The sequence below is a fragment of the Notothenia rossii genome, assembly GCF_949606895.1.
Source record: "Notothenia rossii genome assembly, chromosome: 4".
NCBI classification, from domain to species: domain Eukaryota; kingdom Metazoa; phylum Chordata; class Actinopteri; order Perciformes; family Nototheniidae; genus Notothenia; species Notothenia rossii.
Genome location: NC_136902.1, coordinates 29,802,332 through 29,824,336, shown reverse-complemented (window position 1 = coordinate 29,824,336; position 22,005 = coordinate 29,802,332). Strand labels below are relative to the sequence as shown.

The 22,005-nt window shown below is 40.1% G+C and overlaps 1 protein-coding gene across 4 annotated transcripts in view; it reads left to right on the top strand.

Annotated features, from left to right (window-relative positions):
• Window positions 1-3,283: 3,283 nt before the first annotated feature.
• Window positions 3,284-22,005, top strand: part of atp13a2 (ATPase cation transporting 13A2) — a 28,853-nt gene continuing 10,131 nt past the window's right edge. The window contains exons 1-11 of one of the 4 annotated variants that reach the window (XM_079676399.1): window positions 3,284-3,472; window positions 14,179-14,255; window positions 16,165-16,375; window positions 16,862-17,029; window positions 17,603-17,661; window positions 17,755-17,821; window positions 17,905-17,984; window positions 19,767-19,844; window positions 20,431-20,500; window positions 20,627-20,761; window positions 20,852-20,918. In XM_079676399.1, the coding sequence (XP_079532525.1) occupies window positions 16,238-16,375; window positions 16,862-17,029; window positions 17,603-17,661; window positions 17,755-17,821; window positions 17,905-17,984; window positions 19,767-19,844; window positions 20,431-20,500; window positions 20,627-20,761; window positions 20,852-20,918 (862 nt within the window). In that variant the 5' untranslated portion in view covers window positions 3,284-3,472; window positions 14,179-14,255; window positions 16,165-16,237. Of the gene's footprint in view, window positions 3,473-10,823; window positions 11,005-14,178; window positions 14,256-16,164; window positions 16,376-16,861; window positions 17,030-17,602; window positions 17,662-17,754; window positions 17,822-17,904; window positions 17,985-19,766; window positions 19,845-20,430; window positions 20,501-20,626; window positions 20,762-20,851; window positions 20,919-22,005 lie in introns of those variants that run through there. The other 3 variants (XM_079676400.1, XM_079676401.1, XM_079676402.1) reach the window with 3 other exon arrangements.

Here is a 22,005-nt window from a genome sequence, read left to right as displayed (position 1 = left end):
CTCTACAAAAGACCAATACACTGCAAAAAGAGAAATATATTGACATGGTGGACAGCTTATATAACAAGGCTTCAAATTTATTATATATTATAACATGTTTTAATTGGGGGGGTGGACTTCACATCCTCTAGGGGGGTCCGGGGGTACCCCCCCGGGAAGATTATTTGATCATTTTAAAGTAAAATGCTTCAATCTGGTGCACTTTGAGCGCCCAATTAGAGACTGATCTAGGGGGTACAACTCTAAACACCCATATGAAAAAGATCGGTTTGCATTTTATTAATCAAATAAGTAGGTATGTGAACATTTCCAATAACCTACCATAGCCAATAACAAATAGGCCTACATGTAACTTATTTTATTTGTGTTGTTCATTCATATCTTATTTTACCAGTTAACATTTATTTATTTATGTATATTTTAGAAAATCTCTCCAGTTTTAAACGATATTTTTGGTTTACTGTCCTATAGTATACATTGCAATGATTTCAAACCTGTTTTTATTTATCCTAATAATTATAAAGGTGTGCCTTGGAAATATTTGTTTACATAAATTGTGATCAAAACGTTTGAGACCCACTGAGATAACTTCGACTAAAGTGAACTATCTAAGCCCTCAGAGTCCTTTACCTCACTGAGCCTCTCAGTCTGACAGGAGAGGACTCTCCCTCCACATTATTGTAGAAACAGCTTCTTATATCCGTTAGCGCAGCAGAAGCTAACAACAATCCCCGCCGGTGTTACAGTATAAGTTGAGTCATGACAACTGGCGACATTCTATTATTTTCGTCATAGGAATCCGGGGCGTGTACATTGAGGACCCATTGTTGACTTACCAGGAAAGAAACATCGTTTGTCGTTTACGTTCATCTTTTGCTATATCTGCCTTCCTAAGATCACTTTGCTGCACATTCAGTACTCGTATGTGAGGTTGTGGGTGAGAGTCCGATATCGTGACGCTTACAGGGAGGTATCGAACATTACAAAGTAGGTGACTGTGTGGATGCCTGTTCAAAACATTGCAAACTTCAATAAATCATTTAAATTATATATTTGTGTCCGACTTTCATTTGTTCATCGTTCTTAATGTGATGTATAGTAGCTTTGATAGCTGTCCATACCTTCAGACAGCCTAAAAGTAAAACACAAGTTGTTTATTCACAGCCCGAACGCTCATCGAGATGACTGGATCAGTCATGACAACTTGTGATCAGCTCCGATTAAATTGTGATATCAATTCTGTAGCTAACCTCCAGGGAGCACGTTTATTTTATGAAATAAACGTTAAACGTATAGGCTTAAAGGCATAATAGAACTACCGTATTATATGTATTCAACTTGTGCCCCGCTGGACTTACTTTTCTGTGGTTTACCGTTACTGTGACATATCAGTATAGCCACGGAAGATAGTTTGTGTGTTTAATTCCCATGCATCAAGGTTATTTTCATGTATGTAATTGTTTTTCCTGCACAGTGTAGAGTCTTGTTGTGATGAGAGGGATACAGGTATTTCATAAAATAAACGTGCTCCCTGGAGGTTAGCTACAGAATTGATATCACAATTTAATCGGAGCTGATCACAAGTTGTCATGACTGATCCAGTCATCTCGATGAGCGTTCGGGCTGTGAATAAACAACTTGTGTTTTACTTTTAGGCTGTCTGAAGGTATGGACAGCTATCAAAGCTACTATACATCACATTAAGAACGATGAACAAATGAAAGTCGGACACAAATATATAATTTAAATGATTTATTGAAGTTTGCAATGTTTTGAACAGGCATCCACACAGTCACCTACTTTGTAATGTTCGATACCTCCCTGTAAGCGTCACGATATCGGACTCTCACCCACAACCTCACATACGAGTACTGAATGTGCAGCAAAGTGATCTTAGGAAGGCAGATATAGCAAAAGATGAACGTAAACGACAAACGATGTTTCTTTCCTGGTAAGTCAACAATGGGTCCTCAATGTACACGCCCCGGATTCCTATGACGAAAATAATAGAATGTCGCCAGTTGTCATGACTCAACTTATACTGTAACACCGGTACCGCGGTATCCCCTCTCTCTATCTCTCTCACTTTGGCTGTGAGCTGCGGGCGCCTGCTAAGCCAACATCCCCCACTTTCATCACTTACAGCGCCCATCGTACAGGGCAAATGGAAAATGTAACCGGGATGAAAAGGGTGTTATCTTTACTTAATTATGAATGTTGTTACATCAAGGCTGAAAATTCTTTTTTTTAATTATTATATCTTGTGGAAGTGCAGATCCCCTGTCCTCCACCAGGGGGTGCTGCAGCACCCTCAGCACCCCTACTTCCCACGGCCCTGAATGAGCGTGTTAATAAAATAAGCTATCATGGCTTATACTTGCATATCTAAACAGAATCATGAAAGCCTGTTGGTAGAGTGTGTGCTCAGGTGTCTGAACGCTCACTCACTGCTAGCTTTGTAGCTAACTGTTAGGCTACTTAGCTTGCATTGTTATGGATCTAAAGGTAGCAAAAGCTAACTTTCATAGCACAGCTTTTCTTTACTTCTCACTTAACACAATAAAGAAACAGACCGTATAGTACAGCACAAACAACACAAATTATCAATACTTACATATATCTTCACTTGTAGTATTATAATAATTGAAATGCTGGTTCTTCTGGAGGTGTTCTATCCACGCTCAGCTACCGCACCGCAGCTGCCTGCACTGTACAATCGCTGGATTACTGGGCTGTCACTCAAGAAATGAGTAGCCAATGGGGACGCACCCCTGAAAGTCCCGCCCACCTGGGATGTTTGTGTCGAAATCTCAAACAAAAAATGAGGGAGCGTAAACGAGAAAGCTGCAGCGAGAGCAAAAGTCTGATCATTGAGAAAGAAGAAACAAGAACTGCAAACAAAAACCTATGTTAAAACAAAGAAAAAAGACGTATAGTTTACATGATTACACAAATGATTTGTTTGCAACTTTTATTTTTATTTTTGAAATGTATTTTATTTTGCTTGCCTCAGTTTCTTTTCTTTTAAACTCATAGTTTTGCTTTATTCTGAGAAAGTGTTGCTTTATCCTTATGATACAAAACTAAACCCATAATAATTGGCAACACCACTCATCATCTCACGGATTTTTACATTTTATAACGGGGTATATTATATATTTTTGTTATAAAGAGATATATGGGGATTTAGAAATCACTACGGTTCGAAAGTAGGATAATACATCTGATACAATATGTACCGCAAGCGTGTATGTCTCCTGTCTGTCTATTGACCGCAGATTGACACGCTTGTGACTATTTTGGACTACGCGACTTCCCGTAGAAGGCATCAGTCTGTAGCTGAGATAGCGAAAATGTTTTGAAAGAAACAGCTTTTCTGCTCGGTCAGAAGACAGTCCGTAGTTCCGCCGGGGGTAGTGAGAGAGGAGGTCATGTGGAAGCTGCCATCGTGACCAGAGGATGGATAGGCGTGGTAAGTGTTTGAATGCTGTCCCTCTATCCCGAGGGCAGACTGCAGCTAAACAGCTGTGTTTGCTAAGCTAAAAGGTAACATTGAGCCAATAAAGGCGGGGACGTTAACGTGTCTCTATGAGCTGATAAATGTTGACTGACGGGTTATAAAGTAACAACCATTGACAGAATAATCCGCTTCAAACTCATATTCATTTGTCGTAGGCTACTTTTGCTCAGTGAAACAAACTCCAATAGCAATGTAGCTTCTAACACTAACTGCTACTACTTGAACTTCACAGTAGGAAAAGCACAGGTGTATTTAATTACATTAATAATGACGTCTGGGTGTTGTGCATGCTGGATCAATGTTAAAAAGCTAGGACTGTAACGGTGCTTTTCCCACTATGGCAAGCCAACATAATCCCCTTCTAGCAGAGGTGGGAGAAGTACTCAGATCTTGTACTTAAGTAAACATAGAAGTACCAGAGTGTAGGGATACTCTGTTACAAGTAAAAGTCCGTCCTGTAATCAAAATGTTACTCAAGTAAAAGCAGAAAAGTATTAGCATCACAATATACGGTAAGGTGAGGTGACCCTTCAAGTGATGGCAGAGCGAACAGGTACAGCCAGGGCCGGACCGTGAGTCAGGCCGGTGTTGTGTCAAATTATTCACCCCCGTCGTGCGTGAAATGCACCCCCTTGCCTGCCGTAAAAAGCACCACCCCAAAAAAGATGCTTCTATTAATCCCACCCTCAAGCACTTTAGAGGGTATAGTTGTAGGACTAGTACCAATAAATGGAGCAAATTTCATGTATGTGACACGTTTATTGTCAGGTGCATATCGTGGCAACCAGGCTGTTCATAAAAAGCACCACCCAAAATAAAAACAATTATATTAATCCCACCCTCAAGCACTAGCACTTGATGTAAAAATAAACAATACATTGTAAAGCACAAGCAAAAGTATACAGACAGGACGTCACAATTAAATAAAAACATATTAAATAAAAAATTAACTGAAAAATAAGTGACAAATTAATGCAAAATCCAGGATTCGACAACCCAACCATCAAAAAGACAACAAAGAATAGCAGACTATATATTTAAGTCAGGACATATACACAAACATATATTTATATAAACATATACAATTTCAGAATCAAACAAATATGATAGCACTCTCATAATAACATAACACAATCAGAGACTGGATATATCCCCTACTAAACTAAAGCATACAAATAAAGAGAGTAATGTAGGCCTGTTATACTGAGTGATATATATACACTGCTCTGCTTTCTGCACGGACCTCACAGCTGTTCTCACTGGAAACATCGCGTCGCGATGAAAGCAGTTAATAAAATAATATCCAGGGGATGCATGCAGAGCTGTCGTTGGCTGAGATAAGTCCGGCCGTGTGTCACGACTTTTTGAAACATCGCTGTTGCCGGAAATACATCCGCGGAGGAGCCGTGGAGGAACCATCAGTGTATCCTCGATTATAGCTCCTCCAGAGAGCCTCCTCGATGCTCGATGCTCGGTCCTCGGTCCTCGATGTGCATTTAGAGAAATTAGATGTCCTGACATGGCGTGCTGAAATCCATTTCCGGGTCACTACCGGAGGTCCGAGGAGTTGAGGAGGGGAAATGAGAGAATTGAGAAGCCTTCATGTAGACAGCCAGTCACCCTGTGTGAAGCAGACTCACATCTGTGCAGCGTTGCATTCACAATACTTATTTTATTATGTGAAGCACTAAATTGTCTTAGAAAAATATTGACTCTTTGTTTGTAGATATCTACTAAACTACAGCATACAAATACAGAAAGTAATGTAGGCCTGTTATACTGAGTGATATATATTTTACACACTGCTCTGCTTTCTGCACGGACCTCACAGCTGTTCTCACTGTAAACATCGCGTTGCGATGAAAGCAGACAGTTACTAAAATAATATCCAAGGGATGCATGCAGAGCTGTCATTGGCTGAGATATGTCCGGCCGTGCGTCACGCCTCCACCGTTCCCGGAAATGCATCCGTGGAGGAGCCGTGGAGGATGCATCAGTGTCTCCTCGGTTAGAGCTCCTCCAGAGAGCCTCCTTGATGCTCGATGCTCGGTCCTCGAAATGTATTTAGAGAAATTAGATGTCCTTTAAAATGGCGCGCTGAAATTAATTTCCGGGTCACTACCGGAGGACCGAGGGGTGTCGAGTAGGGGACATTTGGGTATTGAGAAACCTCTTATGTGTGGGAAACCCTGAGATGTCATTTGAGGTTCTCTCACTACAGTACGTGAGGAATGACCTTCAAGCCTCTTACACAGCGAGCCGAATATCGACGTCGATGAGCGTCGTGTCGCCCTACTCAGATTGGTGTGTACCGCACCGTTGTGACTTTTCGGCCGAGCCGACACCTTCCGCCACCGATTCAACTTGTTGAATCGGGAGGCTGTCGGCCAAAGGCCGTCGGTCAAATAAATCACTCTGATTGGCTGTTAGCTTAGCGAAAGAGTGCATGAGAAGCGAAACGGAAGTGAGGGACCCAAACAAACTATTAAGAAGGCAAATCTGAGATTTCATTTAACTCCAGCTCTCCACACAGGTTCGGGAAAGCCCCATGAGCTTCTCGTTGTATAGTGAAAATGGAACGCACACGCTATTTGTTGTTTGTTTATATCACGCAGTCTGTTCTTCTTCTCTCGGTGTATCACGCAGTCTGTAATCCGGTTGCTGCCTCTTTTGAATGACGAATACACACTACCGCCGCCTGCTGGTAAGGAGAGTTATTGCCACTCACGCATGCGCAGTTCGTACGTGCAACTTGGCCGTCGGCTGAAGTCTTTGCGGTCTGTTCATGGATGTATAATAAGAACTGGATACAGCGTGGGAGGCGGGGTCTCGTTCTTTCCTATTAGAGCTGCTCATTGGTGCATGAAGTCAAAATGGCCCAACTTTTGAGAGAGCAAAACGTCACAGATTACCCGTCATGCCGGGCTGCCAGAGCAGAAGAACCCGTACATGCGCTCACAGAGCATGCGCCCCTTAAAGAGCAACTTGCAGGTTTTTTTTTTTTACTACATTTATGCTTAACCTTGCCTGAAAATTACAATTAAAAATGTTAATGCAGGATTTTATATGTTTTACAAGACATAGGGGCAGGAATTCAGAGGAAAAAGAGCCGTTTTGAGCTCTGCTACTAAAAACTGCTTTTTTTTTTAACGTCAAACGCGTCATATTACGTCACATGGTGGAGCAACTTTCTCGGACTCGTTCTCTGCCCAATCCGCGGTAGTAGTTTGTAGTTGGTTTGAGCGGTTGTGATTTAGTGAGCTGGTATTTTTTCGGTAATTTTACATTGTATTTCACAATTTTTAATCATGGTGAGCTGGAGTTTGTGCAGGATGCACAAACTCGAGCCTGTTAGGACATCGAGTCCACGGGAATAGGACCGGAGCTAGCGTTCATTTCTGGGTGCGTTGTGCATCCACCTCCCTGCAGCAACTACTCTCACTTCACATTCTCTCCACAGCTTTATCAGGAAACCGTATTACATCCCTCTCCCCAGCCGTATCTCGCGTCTCTCCTCCTAGTGCGGAGTTGCATTAGGTAACGCGAGATACGGCTGATACTTGCGCATTAGTTTCTGTTATGGATCAGTATCAACAGTCCTGCCAGTAACGTTACTATATTATCAATGCTACTTTAGTTATAGCCTGATATATGATTGCTAACTTTACAATGTTGTGATGTGACGTTAGCTAACATTAACTGCAGCAACTACTCTCACTTCACATTCTCTCCACAGCTTTATCAGGAAACCGTATTACATCCCTCTCCCCAGCCGTATCTCGCGTCTCTCCTCCTAGTGCGGAGTTGCATTAGGTAACGCGAGATACGGCTGATACTTGCGCATTAGTTTCTGTTATGGATCAGTATCAACAGTCCTGCCAGTAACGTTACTATATTATCAATGCTACTTTAGTTATAGCCTGATATATGATTGCTAACTTTACAATGTTGTGATGTGACGTTAGCTAACATTAACTGTAGCTAACGCCGGTCACTCACCAAGACAGCTGCTCTGTTCTCCACTGGTTCTCCACACACCAAAGCTCCATTTCTCTCCGATGGCCGTTATTTTTTCTAATCCTTGGCTGCTCCTGGTCTCTTGGACGGATAGCAGGCTCATAATTATAATCATATGCATTCGAATATATATTTTCAACCTCTTCTGTGTCAAAACTAGCATTGTGATCCATGTTTATTCATACATTAGACCGGCCGCTCTCCCCCATGTTACGTCACACGCGGGAGGTCACGTGCGGAGGCTTTTTTATGCGGAAGTGAAAATGTCTTAAAAAAACGACCCCAGATGTCACTGTAGTGTATATTTCTGTATATCTTTTTGAAAATCTAGTGTATTCATCATTTTCCTACACATTTATTCACTGGTGTCTCTAACCTGCAAGTTGCTCCTTAAGCCCCGCCCCCCGAGCTCCCACAGATTTACAGACGTCTCTTTCCCCATGTTAGTCAATGGGGAAAAAGTTGTTTTGGGCCGGGTGACATCACGGACTGATACGGAAGTTGCAGTACCGCCGTTTGGACACAACGAATGTTGGGCACAGAGTCCGGCGCACTTTCTGGGGGCTTGGGTGTGTTCCAGTGCAAAACATGGCCAAGACGCTGGCGACGTGAGGCGACGTTCCGTCGGGACGTGTTCTTTGGTGTCATTTTGGTGTGTAAGCTGCTAAAATGCAACAGCAAAATCTCTCCTCAGAAATTAGGACTTTTCTCAACTAAAGAAATTTTTAGCCGGTTAACTCTAATATTATTTTGTTGACTCATCTGAAAAACTTGAGTTCATCTGCAAAACATTTTTGCTAAATCTTCACTTTAAATCTTGCCCATATGTCTTTTTGTAAATAAGTCATTCAGCATAATAACATGCAAAAATTACTAATGGACAAAATACTTTAGTCAACTAAAACCAAACCTTCAAAATAGTTGACTAATCATGAAGAGAAAGGACAGCCCCCTAGCAACATTGTCCCTGTCTGTATAATGCACAGACCCCACTACTGCCCCATTTAACAAGGTACCAATACCACCACTACTACCGCAAACTATACTGGTATTACCGCTGCACCCAATTATACTAAAGCACAGCGGCCATGTGTGTTGTCAGTTTTGTTTTTTGTAAAGTGTTCAACCACAAGTGTCACAAGGAGAGCCCTAGTGACAAAGCTGTGTTTATTGGCTCAGGATTGAAGTATATGCTGGCCGATAAGTGACATAAAAGTGTTGGCTAATTTTCATAGAGTCAGGTACCATAGGTGTATAGATGGCCACCAAACAATTGAGTGCACAAAATGTCAGCATGGCCTGTAGACGAAGCTGGTGTGGTTCTGTTTGAAGTTAGGCATTGTTTGCCTTCTCAGCTCAGATGACAGTCTTGTGTTTGTCTTCTCATTTGTGGGCTGGATACTTTTTTTTACATCAAAGTGGGTTTGTCCTGTTTAATGGTTGAAGATTAAAGTAAAATCCTGGTCTTTTTCTCAGGGCAATCCACAGCTCATTTGACACAGCAGGATTAATAAAGTCATATTTTTCCTTGGGACATATTCACTGTGTAAGTGGCAATATAAACCATTGTAGCATGCTTCCAGCAATCGTTCAAAAGGAGATACTAATGATTTTGGAAGCCTGGAATTCGTATGTTTACTTTAGACTGTCTACTGAGCTGAGGTATGTAAATGTTACTTAAAACCAGCTCGCAATCCCAAATCAATGTGAAGATAATGGACATTCTGGCTGCTGACACTTAGAATTTAATTCCAGTAGGGTTGCTTTGTGGCCTAGTTGGAACAAAGCAGGCTTGTGATTTGACAAAATAACCTGCATCATTCGGCTCGATAATTTTTTTACATTATTACACTGTATTAGACCTATGACAAAACAGACATTGCTTTGGTTTATTGTGCAGTATGTGCACAGTATGTTGATGAAGGCCAACAATGTGCAAGAAAAGCAAGTAAACTCAAATAATGTGTTGTGTTTCTCACTATGATTAAACTATTAACTTAATGATGACTTGATTTTCAACGAATTTTTTGAAGTTATTTTAATGTGTGGTGGTTTTGATATGACTTTTGCACATACCCCTATTATACGTTTTGCACAACCTGCATTCTGCAACTTTCCTTTTGTACATATTTGTTTTATTATTCTTCTCACAATAGTTTAATTTAATTTATTTGTTATCTGTAACTTAATTGGCAATTAACTTTATTCTGATTTGGACACGTTGTTCAGACGAAAGGAGAGTAAAACAATCAAATGTCATCTTATTTGATATTTTATTTATCTATTATCAAACTATATAACTAGTTCATACTGTATGTCTGCCCTCATTGTCAGGTTGTTCCGTCGCATACAACAGAAGCATTGAACTCTGTCTTTATGTATCCTGGAGCCTCCGTTTCTAAAGGCTATATCAACAGTTGTGGTTAAAGTGTGGACTCAATGCATTATTGTGCTTTCTCTTTGTCTTTCATGGTTGACAAGTAGAGGTGGAAGGAGTACTCAGATTCATTACTTAGGTAAAAGTACTGTACTACATTCTAAATGAAGTAAAGGTAAAACAAGTATTGGTAACAAAATGTACTATAAGTACCAAAAGTAAAAGTACTCATTATGGAGAATGGCCCATTTATACACCAACTATTTATTATTAAAATATTGAATGTATGTGTTCATCACTTTAATATTGCACTTGGTATGATTGGGGTGTATTTAAATCTGTAAAATAAATATAGTTGAGTTAAAAGTTCAACATTTGCGTACCAAATATAGAAAAAGTATGAAGTAGCGAATGCTCAAGTAAAGTAAAGTTCCTAAATGTTTTTCTTAAGAACTGACATTACTTGAGTAAATGTAGTAATAATAATAAGCTTTATTTGTATAGCACCTTTCATACAAAACTTGCAGTTGAAAGTGCTTCACAGTAGACGGTTGACCTACATTAAAATAGCATAGCATAGACATATACAAAGTAGGCTACATTTAAATGTAAATTAAAGGTACGACGATAAAAGTGTGCATTAAAGTGCAAATACAACACAAAACCAGGCATCGGAGTGCATTGAGACATTGCATCAGAGAGCAGGAGTTGGCTTCCTAAAAGGCAAAATTGTACGAATATGTTTTGAGATTTTTCTAAAGACTTCCACCGAGCAGGCTTCCCTTCTGTCTATAGGTACTTTTGTACTATAGCCTTAGGGGCATATTTAACGGAAGCTGCGTCACCAATCTTCTAAATGGTCTTCTGTGTGGTCAGAAGCGGCTGGGGGAGTTGAAGTGCCGGCCCCCTTCAGAAGCCGGTGGAGCAGTGTTTGAGCTCAGGTGTCAAACGGTCGAGACGCTGCACGCGCGCCGGTAGCAGGACAACAGCGGCGACTCTTGAATCAGCGAACTACACTCTTAACCTTTATCATTTGGAGGACATTTTGGTTCTGGAATATGCTTACCACTTGGCTTTAGCTCATTTCCGGGTAAGCTAAGTTTTGAAAAAGTATTTTTGATATGACAGAAGTTGTTTTCTTTCGACATTCTTTCAAATCTTCCGAAGCGGAAGCGTCTCTCTATAGAGATATAGAGGCTTTATACCACTTTATGGTCTGTTTTATCTCCTCGTTTATTTTAAACTGCCATATATGTGGACTTTAAAATGAGTTTATGGCAAACCTATAACGCTTTATTGGATATTTTACTATCCTCCGTAGCCATTAAATCATATTGGTTCTAGCGCAGCCCATTGTTTCCGTCTAACACAGGTGTGTGTTTATTTGTACGGTAGCCTCCCTTAATATCTCCCTTATTTTCTTAAAGTTTGTGTGTTCACTTCGTAACTTTATTTCCCCCCATATAATTAATTTGGGGTTGTTGGTAGAGGTATTACCTGATTTGAAACGTTGTTTTTACCACACTAACCTAGACTATAAATGTTGTGTTGTATATTTGTATGGGTGTCTGACAAGTTGCCTTGGAGCATGAGCTCACCTTAGCCCACCTAAGACCACATTGTATAACAACAATCGTTCGAAAAACAGGACTTAAACAAGCCTCTCAAAAGGTAATTGCCAGATGCAACATGGACTGCATTGCAGGGGCGGATCTAGACAAATATTCATGGGTTGTCAGGAGATTTTGAGGGGTGGCATCCCCTGTATATGCTGATTTAATCACAGTCATATCAATCAATGTCAACTTGGAAAGCCACAATATTGAGATTTTAACTCGATAACATTAGGTGACATTAAAGGTGGGTGTACATTTGAGAAACCGGCTCGAGATACACTTTTTGTTATATTCCATGGAATGCTCTTAACATCCCGATAGCAATGAATATCTTAAATGCTTTGACAAAAAATCCATAAAAAAATGTCATCTGTGGAAGCTGTAGCACTGTAAAAAGCACGACCAATAATTTGAGCCGGCCCAGCTAAAATAACTGGATGGCCTACCTGCCTGTCAGCCTTCCATCTGTGCACAAACTTATCTCGTGCCCTCATTGGGCATGTGCGCGTTCGTATGTGTTGGAGGAGGGGCTCTGTAAGTAAGTGGCCTATTTTTTCAGCTGTGTATTTTCAAATTCTAGCGCACTCGAGCTGGTTTCTCCAAAATTACCTACCCCACCTTTAATGTGGCACATCAGTAAAGCCTTTAATAGAAATATATATATAAGGTGGCAGACATAATGTCATGCATTTTTAACTGAACAATAACTGAATGAGTTTTTGTTTCACTCTTAGACCAGCAGGGGTACCAAATCTATGAAGACTGCTGCAATAAGTACATTCATTAACTGTCTCATCGATGTTTGACTGAATGAATATGATAATATTAACAACCATATTATTCCTATAAGCTGTCAATCACTGTTATGATTCACATATTCATTTATTATTGAATAAACTATATTTTTTGGAGGAGTTAATGATGAATGTTCCTCAAGATGCTTACTCACCCTCCTTCAAATTTGAAAGACAAATTACTATCATATATCAAAATTCATAAGAATCAAAGGAACAGTTCAGCGCCCCACGACTTTACTGCAAACAGTTACAACCTTGACTTTACATCAGAAAGAACAAACATTAAAGAAGTGACTAACTGCATCAATTAGGGTTAAAAAAAAAATGTATTCAGCAAAAACATATACATGATACATCGCTGCAGTTATTATCCAGTGGAAAGTCCTTACCTACTGGCCTAGTTAAATCAAAGTGGTTACTTTCTTTTGGCTGGGCAGTGAAGTTTTACACAGTCTTCTTTGATTTTCTCAGGACTTGAAACTGTTTTTTGGGGGCAGACCCCCACAGAGAAGAAAAATGTTATTAACACGTAAGGTCATCATCTTAGCAGTTTTTTATGCTAATTGAGTCATCCGTGAGCAGAGCATCAAGTTGGCATGCCTATTTAGACCCTGCAGAAAAACGCGGGCTAAATTCCTAGATTATGCGATTAAACATGCAGGGTTTTTATGTGATTTTATGCGGTGAAATTGCGGGAAGTTGCGAAATATGCGGAAAGTTGCGAAATATGCTAAATATGCGGGAAAAAGAATAACAATTTTTAAAAATATTGGGCTGTCTTATTTATTCTCTCTCACACACAACCTGCCACTAACGTTAAACCCCTTTACTATTCAATTAAACACATTCAATGTTTATTTATTGTAAAAGCAATTGGGCTATTTTACACACTCACACACTTCTCCGCCTCATTCTGTTTTCATTTACTCGTTCGTTATCTGACCAGCTTCAATCTTGTAGGCTACTCACTTCGTTTCTTGTAGCCCTCGAAAGGGTTTTGGAGGTTGATGCTCACCTTCGATTTTCTCTTATGCTCCAACCAATATACAGTCTACGGCTCCAACATACAGTTGCACGGGGTGCAGAATAGTTTCCCCCCACTTTTTGCCCGGTCTTTAGTAGAAATGTTCGTCGATAAATCAGATGGATTAGATTTTTTCATCTTGGTGTTTTCTCTATCGTGTGAGCTCCACACGTTCAATCTATACAGTGTTGTTTACATTCTGTGATGCGCGAACTGATGACGAGTTAACTTTTTTTTTTCTCAACTTTGTGTGGAAAAATGCGGGGATTATGCGGCCTTTTGATAAATATGCGGCCTTTTAAAAATCTGCGCCATTTTGCTGATTATGCGGTAAATTCTGCGATCACAGAATCACGTTTTTCTGGAGGGTCTAAGCCTATTACAGCTGAATGTGGCGATTGCCATCTTGTTCAGCAAAACGCCTCACAAACTTATTAAGATTTAAAGCTATGGTGCGTTTTGATTCCATGCTGAGTACAGCCAAACTTGACAGGCTCTTTGTCATTGTAGACCGCAAATACTTGAAATCGCCGCCAATCATATTTCCACGCTCGCACCAGAGCGGGGTTACAAGGCTTGCGTCTTGTGCTGCATTCACTTGCACTCGGACATTAGAGATTTTCCCTCATAAATGTCCGATGAGCCACAACTTTTATTTCAAAACAAAGCTGCCAACTGGGGTGGCAACTAGGGTGGCAAGGCATTTTTCTGAGGTGGCAGCTGCCACCCTGTAGAACCGCCACTGCTGCAGTGTGTGTTTTGGTAGTATTGACTGAGGGTGTGTGTTGTGATGTAAAGTTAATTTAAACACTGTTCCTGTTCTGTAGGTAGTGTGGTGGAGCCACACAGCGCTCTCCCCTCACCCTGTCCTCGAGACCCCCTGCTCTGTCCTGACTCGCATATGGTAAGAACCTCATCTGGCTTTTTCTTCTGCTAAACATAAAAAGTGTGGCAAATATGTTGGAAGAAGAGCTTTTACATCATTACTCTGTTATGAGTAAAAGTCCTGCAGTCAAAATATGAGTCAGCAAAGTGAATTATAACTTTGGGTTTAGTTTAATTCTGTTGTTCCCTACCTAATGGTCAGGGAACATTAATGATTATAATTTCTTAAATGTACATCACTGTAAAGTTGCAGCTGATAAAAGTGTTGCTTGTTTTATTATTGCATATACTATCATGTATCTTGTGAATTGTAATCATATTTTGATCCATAGTAATTCTTCATTATGTATTTGTTAGTTAAGTTTTGTATTATTTGATTTTGAGAACTTAAGGTATCTAATAAATGTGGTAGCTTTCTGATCAAAAATATTTTGATTGTGTTTCGACAATGCATAAACACTGTTTTTCATTTAGAGATGGAAAGCTAAATATATGCATACAAATGAGACAGTGATCTGTGCTGATTGTATGTACAAAGCAAAAAATAATAATTGCAAAGAACACAAACAAACAATAACAAGGACTAAAGTAATCCCCTACATTCACTGCCAGTGAGCCTCATACACACGATTATTCATCAGGAACATTGTTAGATTAATATATATGCGTGTAATACATATACATACCTGCAGCAAATACCTATACTCATACAAATCTACTGTAGACATACACACATACATACAGACAGTGGCGACTGGTCATTAGGGCACAGCCCCACCTAGTGTCAGCAGAAAGTACAAATAATGATTATAAAAAATATATAAAATATATTTGAAGATCATGTTTAATCATCTGATGCGTCTGTATATTGCTGTTTTATTCTGTGTTCTTCTAATTAGTGTCTACAGTGTGTGCCTATTGAGCTGTTTAAAGCCATGTGGGACAAAACCCGATCATGCCCTCCCTCTCACTGTCTAAGTGAACGGTGACTGTAAAAACTAAACTGCGCATGCTCAGAGTATTTTTCCATTTAATGTGTGTGGCAAAAAAATAATGACCATAGGGGCACTGAGCTGCCATCCCCACCAATACTTCATCTCACATAATTCAGAGCTGATTGGCTGTAGGAACGTGTGCTGCGAAAAGTGGAGTGTGTGAAGAGGAGATGAGAGAGGTGCAGTGACGCGTCCTAAAACCCGGAAGTAAGCTGCGCATTGATTCCCTCGCCAAAAAAGCAATGAGATTTCTCCATAGGATTTTAGAAAATAGCTCCAAATAAGATCTGTGGGAAACGAACCTGTTAGATAAATGCACGTTTTGTTCAGCCGGATAATATCTACATGTCTACCCTACTTTTATCATTTTGGAATCATAAATCTATCGATTGGATTTACGATAGACTTTTGAAACTAAGAAGATAAGGAGGACTTTTACAAAAAAATAATAGATTTTTGTCCAGAGGGATAGGCAAATGGACTTCATCTTCAAGACCACCATTTTATTGAAAATGGGATCTTACTAACTTTTGGCAGGCACAATTAAATATTTAAATGATAAAATTACATTTTTCGGGTATACTTTTGTTGAACTATCTGTTAAAAATTAATCGAAGCATCAGACTAAAAAAGCTTTTGAAAATAATATTATATTTTCGATTTACGTCAAAATATAATATTTGTAAACCTGAAGAGCCAGTGTCAGTGCCTCACCAGCTATGAACCGCACTGCAAAGTTTATAGACATCTAAGTTTTTTGTGCCCCACCACTTTTGTACATATAAAAACGCCACTGCATATATGCATACATACATATGCTGCAGATAGGCTATACCAATAGCAGATCGTTTTATAGAGTGCACTAAAAAAAGGTTCTCAGGCTTCCTGACATTTCCTGTTTGAATATAAAAGTGAATATCTGATCTTTTCAAGTTTCATGCAGGACATAGCGTCCATCAACCACTGGGAGTGAGTGGACGGGACACTGTCCCTCCACTTAAGCAGGATGGCTCAACGAGCTAGGAGGAGAGCAAAGGACAGAGATCCCCGCCGTTCTGCAGTTAAATGCATCTCTTTTCCTATAACTCCAAATATGGCAGCCAGAGGATTTGGAATCAGTTCAGTACTGAACACCTGGGATAAGGTTTGAAAGATCTCTGTCCAGTACATGAATGCTGTAGCTTTAAAAGTCGAACATAACCCTTTGCAATATAGTGGAGTAGAAATATAATGTAGCAGGAAATGGAAAAAAAGAGTAAATGTATTTAGACACATTTTACTACTGTATACCATCAAAACACAAAGGAGGAACACATATAAGTTAAGGTGCAGTGCTTTTTAAAAGACTGCCAGGGTTAGTGTGCTTCACTTGTTTGATGTGGGGTGTAATCTTGCAATGTCACCTCTAGATATATAACTGTATCTATAGTATATATGTCTGTATTACTTGCTATATAAGCAGATAAGGAGAAATCAATGCTTTTCTACATTTTCTGTCATGTTTGGCTCAGGTATCTGTTGAAACCCCCTATCACAAAATGGCTTTTGACAGTGCTGAAAATATAAACTGAAATGGAAATGAACCTTGGTTTGAATCTGAATGGGCTGTCTGACTCCTCTGCCCCACCAGGATCTGCAGGGCTATAAGTGGGTGCGCTGGCGGGTGTGGTTGTGTCGCGTGGCCGCCCTGCTGTCCTTGGGTCTCCTCCTGCTTGTGTTTCACTGGCGCCCGAGGCTTGGTGTCCTCACCCGCTGCTGCTCCTGCCCTCTGGCTCTGGCAGATATTCTGATAATCAGAGTGAGAAAATACATTTATTCCTACTTTGATTTAAAACCCATTATTATAAAACTGGATTTCTCTTGCAATAATTGCTTTTGATCTCTGTTTCACTTTATGTCACATTATCCTTTAATGTTCTTTAATGAAACATGCACTAAAAGGTTAATTTCCAAATAACATTTCCAAACTATAAATGTATAAATATATACAAAACTGTATAACTAATAGGTTTTTAAAAGTCTTGCTTCACACATTTCGAACATTTCGAGTATTTATTACCCAGGCTGTTTGTCATCTGTTTATGTACTCATTGGGTTGAAAGGTAGATTAACATATTCCTGTGTTCATAGCTGCCATATCTGCAAATATCCAGCTCTTAAAGCTGGTGCGGTGTAAGTAAGCATATTTACAACTTTATTACATTTGTTGCTTCTGTTTCATGACATCTTGATCACTTTGCGTGAATCTTAGTATAAGAAAGAAAAGAGGACCGTGTTTATGGTAGTATTTTGAGTTATACTCAGATTCAAAGTATTTGAAGTGCCTTGTTTCAAGCAATCACAGAAGAATTTGTGTCGTTTCTTCCCTCAGGATAGTTTTGGCCGGCAGCATGTGGTACAGGTGCTCACAGAAGAGATGGAGGAAGGCAGGTCAGCAACACGTCATTATCCCAGTGCTATGCAGAGATCTTAGAAAACGGTTAAAACTGTGTTGGCTCTAATTACCCGGTTTGTCCCTTTCAGTTTGGGGTCGTTTGCCGGGTTTGAGGACAATGAATGGAGAGATACAGTTCAGCTGCAAAAGGAGGAGGTAAGGAAGCAGGGAACATTGTGCAGAATAATTTGCTGAGCAATCTGTTTTCTAGACTGAAAGTAACCATGATTGTGTGACAGAAAACGCTGCTGCGCTACTACCTGTTCGAAGGACTGCGCTACATCTGGCTGGACAGGAGAGGAGCCTTCTGTCGTGTCAGGTACTGAAACAGGAGGAGCAGCATCACAGCACTGAGTACTGGATGTAAACTGATGTTAGCCAGTCCTTCTTTCTGCTCATACACAGATGTGTTTCCAATATATACAGTGGGGCAAAAAAGTATTTAGTCAGCCACCAATTGTGCAAGTTCTCCCACTTAAAAAGATGAGAGAGGCCTGTATCTTTCATCCTAGGTATACCTCAACTATGAGAGACAAAATGAGAAAAAGAAATCCAGAAAATCACATTGTCTGATTTTTAAAGAATTTATTTGCAAATTATGGTGGAAAATAAGTATTTGGTCACCTACAAACAAACAAGATTTCTGGCTCTCACAGACCTGTAACTTCTTCTTTAAGAGCCTCCTCTTTCCTCCACTCGTTAACTGTATTAATGGCACCTGTTTGAACTCGTTATCAGTATAAAAGACACCTGTCCACAACCTCAAACAGTCACACTCCAAACTCCACTATGGCCCAGACCAAAGAGCTGTCAAAGGACACCAGAAACAAAATGGTAGACCTGCACCAGGCTGGGAAGACTGAATCTGCAATAGGTAAGCAGCTTGGTGTGAAGAAATCAACTGTGGGAGCAATTATTAGAAAATGGAAGACATACAAGACCACTGATAATCTCCCTCGATCTGGGGCTCCACGCAAGATCTCACCCCGTGGGGTCAAAATGATCACAAGAACGGTGAGCAAAAATCCCAGAACCACACGGGGGGGACCTAGTCAATGACCTGCAGAGAGCTGGGACCAAAGTAACAAAGGCTACCATCAGTAACACACTACGCCGCCAGGGACTCAAATCCTGCAGTGCCAGACGTGTCCCCCTGCTTAAGCCAGTACATGTCCAGGCCCGTCTGAAGTTTGCTAGAGAGCATTTAGATGATCCAGAAGAGGATTGGGAGAATGTCATATGGTGAGATGAAACCAAAATAGAACTTTTTGGTAAAAACTCAACTAGACGTGTTTGGAGGAGAAAGAATGCTGAGTTGCATCCAAAGAACACCATACCTACTGTAAAACATGGGGGTGGAAACATCATGCTTTGGGGCTGTTTTTCTGCAAAGGGACCAGGACGACTGATCCGTGTAAAGGAAAGAATGAATGGGGCCATGTATCGTGAGATTTTGAGTGACAACCTCCTTCCATCAGCAAGGGCATTGAAGATGAAATGTGGCTGGGTCTTTCAGCATGACAATGATCCCAAACACACCGCCCGGGCAACGAAGGAGTGGCTTCGTAAGAAGCATTTCAAGGTCCTGGAGTGGCCTAGCCAGTCTCCAGATCTCAACCCCATAGAAAATCTTTGGAGGGAGTTGAAAGTCTGTGTTGCCCAGCGACAGCCCCAAAACATCACTGCTCTAGAGGAGATCTGCATGGAGGAATGGGCCAAAATACCAGCAACATTGTGTGAAAACCTTGTGAAGACTTACAGAAAACGTTTGACCTCTGTCATTGCCAACAAAGGGTTTATAACAAAGTATTGAGATGAACTTTTGTTATTGACCAAATACTTATTTTCCACCATAATTTGCAAATAAATTCTTTAAAAATCAGACAATGTGATTTTCTGGCCTTTTTTTCTCCTTTTGTCTCATAGTTGAGGTATACCTAGGATGAAAATTACAGGCCTCTCATCTTTTTAAGTGGGAGAACTTGCACAATTGGTGGCTTACTAAATACTTTTTTGACCCACTGTATATATATATATATACCCAGATAATGAAATATTTCCTTCTTAAATAACCACTCAGTTTTCTGTCTTTCGTCATCAGTGTCCTCAATGAGGACTGGACCTGTAAGGACCTGTATGGCTTCCAAAAGGGCCTGAGTGCCCTGGAGCAGAGCTCGAGGTAGGGAAGGATGAATGCTCGTAGAGCTGGCCCATATGGAGAAAAAACAAAACACCATTATATTTTTTACTAAATTCACATAATAGGCCCTATTATGCTTTTTGGGGTTTTCCCTTCCCTTTAGTGTGTTTTATATAGTTGGTCTGCAAAGACTAATATCCCAAAGTCTTTCTCCCACACACTCCCCCTTGCGTGAAAGACCCACATTGGACTCCTTCGTTTACTTCTGTGGCATAATGACATCACTATGTAACATGTGCGCTCTAACTCATTGGACTTGATGGGCTAAGGGGCGGGACATTTCTAAGCGATTGATCAATCACAACAGAGCCGTCCAGCTAACCAATCAGAGCAGACTGGGCTCTGGTTTCAGACAGAGGGTGAAAAGAGGTGCTGCAGTACATGCAGTATGAGACAAATAAAGACCATGCCACAGTAAGGGCAGAAAATGCAAATATGAACCTGAACATGAGCAGAATAGGGCCACTTTAAGACGTTATCTAGTGTTATATCCGATAACAATCGGCATATTGCCCTGCCCTACATGAACGTAGAAATTAGTCATTCTCTGCATTTATCCTTTCAGGGGACGCATGTATGGGCCCAACCTTATCGATGTGCCTGTGAAGCCCTACCTGACACTGCTGTTTGAGGAGGTAAGACGGGTGTCATTTGAATTTTTCCTCAATTTCTTTTATTTTTCATGAATAATATCTTACTGAAAATCCAGGTGAAGTATCACATTGAACCTTCCTTTTAATTATATTTATCTTCTGCTTTAGGTCCTGAACCCATTCTATGTGTTCCAAGTTTTCAGCATCATACTGTGGATGACCGATAAATATTATTATTACGCCACGTGTATATTTCTTATATCGATTTTCTCCATCATTATCTCACTTCGTGAGATCCGCAAGGTGAGCCTGTCGTTAGATAGTTAGTTTGATTCTAATTGTGTATGTGTTTGGGTATGGATTTTAATAATTGAATTGTATGAAACTCCACAGCAAAGCATTACTCTCAATAACATGGCCCGGTTAGTCACAACTGTCACTGTAAGGAGAAGCTCAGGAGGTGAGTTTTTTTCGCGAATGCGTTCTTATAATGTGCATTCTTTGTAGTTTCAGGACATTATACATGTGGATTTGTTGATTTATTGATGTTAACGGTCTTGTTCATTGGCCCTAACATGAGTTTTGCAGTAATGTGCTTCATATAAAGGAAGAACAGAGGCATATATTTACAGTATATTATAATAACAAGAAAGACTTTTGGCACAAAGAGCACTTCAGCCTTCTTTAAAGGAACGAGTGAGAACATGAACAATACCTTTGCACCACCTTGGTTTCCCGATCAGTTCAGGGGATGGTGAAGAGGTTAATGTTTTTAATTCATAGCTATGGACACATGTAAAAGATGTATTTTAATGTATACTGTCCACAGGTTTAGTTTCAGATGGTAGGCAATAATAGTTGTCATGTGTTACCGGTACATAAATAGGTGCATCTCTTGAACCACCTGTGTTCCAGTTTCCCATTTCTCTAAGTCTCAGTCTGCCTAAAGTTCAGACAATCAACTGAAGGGTTATCATATTATATATCTATATATTTAGCAGCATTGGAGTGGCCCTTTTTATCTTGCATCTTTTAAATGAGTAAGAAACTCGCATAAGAGTTGCACATCAAAGTACAGCGAACACTGGACCTGGCTTTAAAGAGAACCTGTGAACTGTGTGACTATTAAAATCTGTCACAATGTTTCTATAAGCTGGTCCACTCTTTTTTTACTAAAAAGCACAGAGAAGAAGAAGAAGATTGTTTTAATAGTAAACATCGATATAAATAATGCAAGATTGAGATCTTTATGGTTTTGCAAGTATTTTTTGAGAAAGGGAGTACACTCAATGTGTTTGTTTACTTAAAAAAATGTAAGCTCTGCTGAAGTCCCGTCAGGCAAAATCTAAATGAGATGTTTGAGTGTCCAACTAGCAACAACAATCCTCATTTATGAAAGAAAAACTACTGAAACATCAATTCTCAACTCAACATCTTTTGTGAGTTGAAACTCAGTAACAGTGCATGCAGATAAGAATGTAGGACTGCAAACTGTGGTCATTAGTGCATACAATGTTAGGAAATAGGACTTTGTTTTTGTAGGGTGC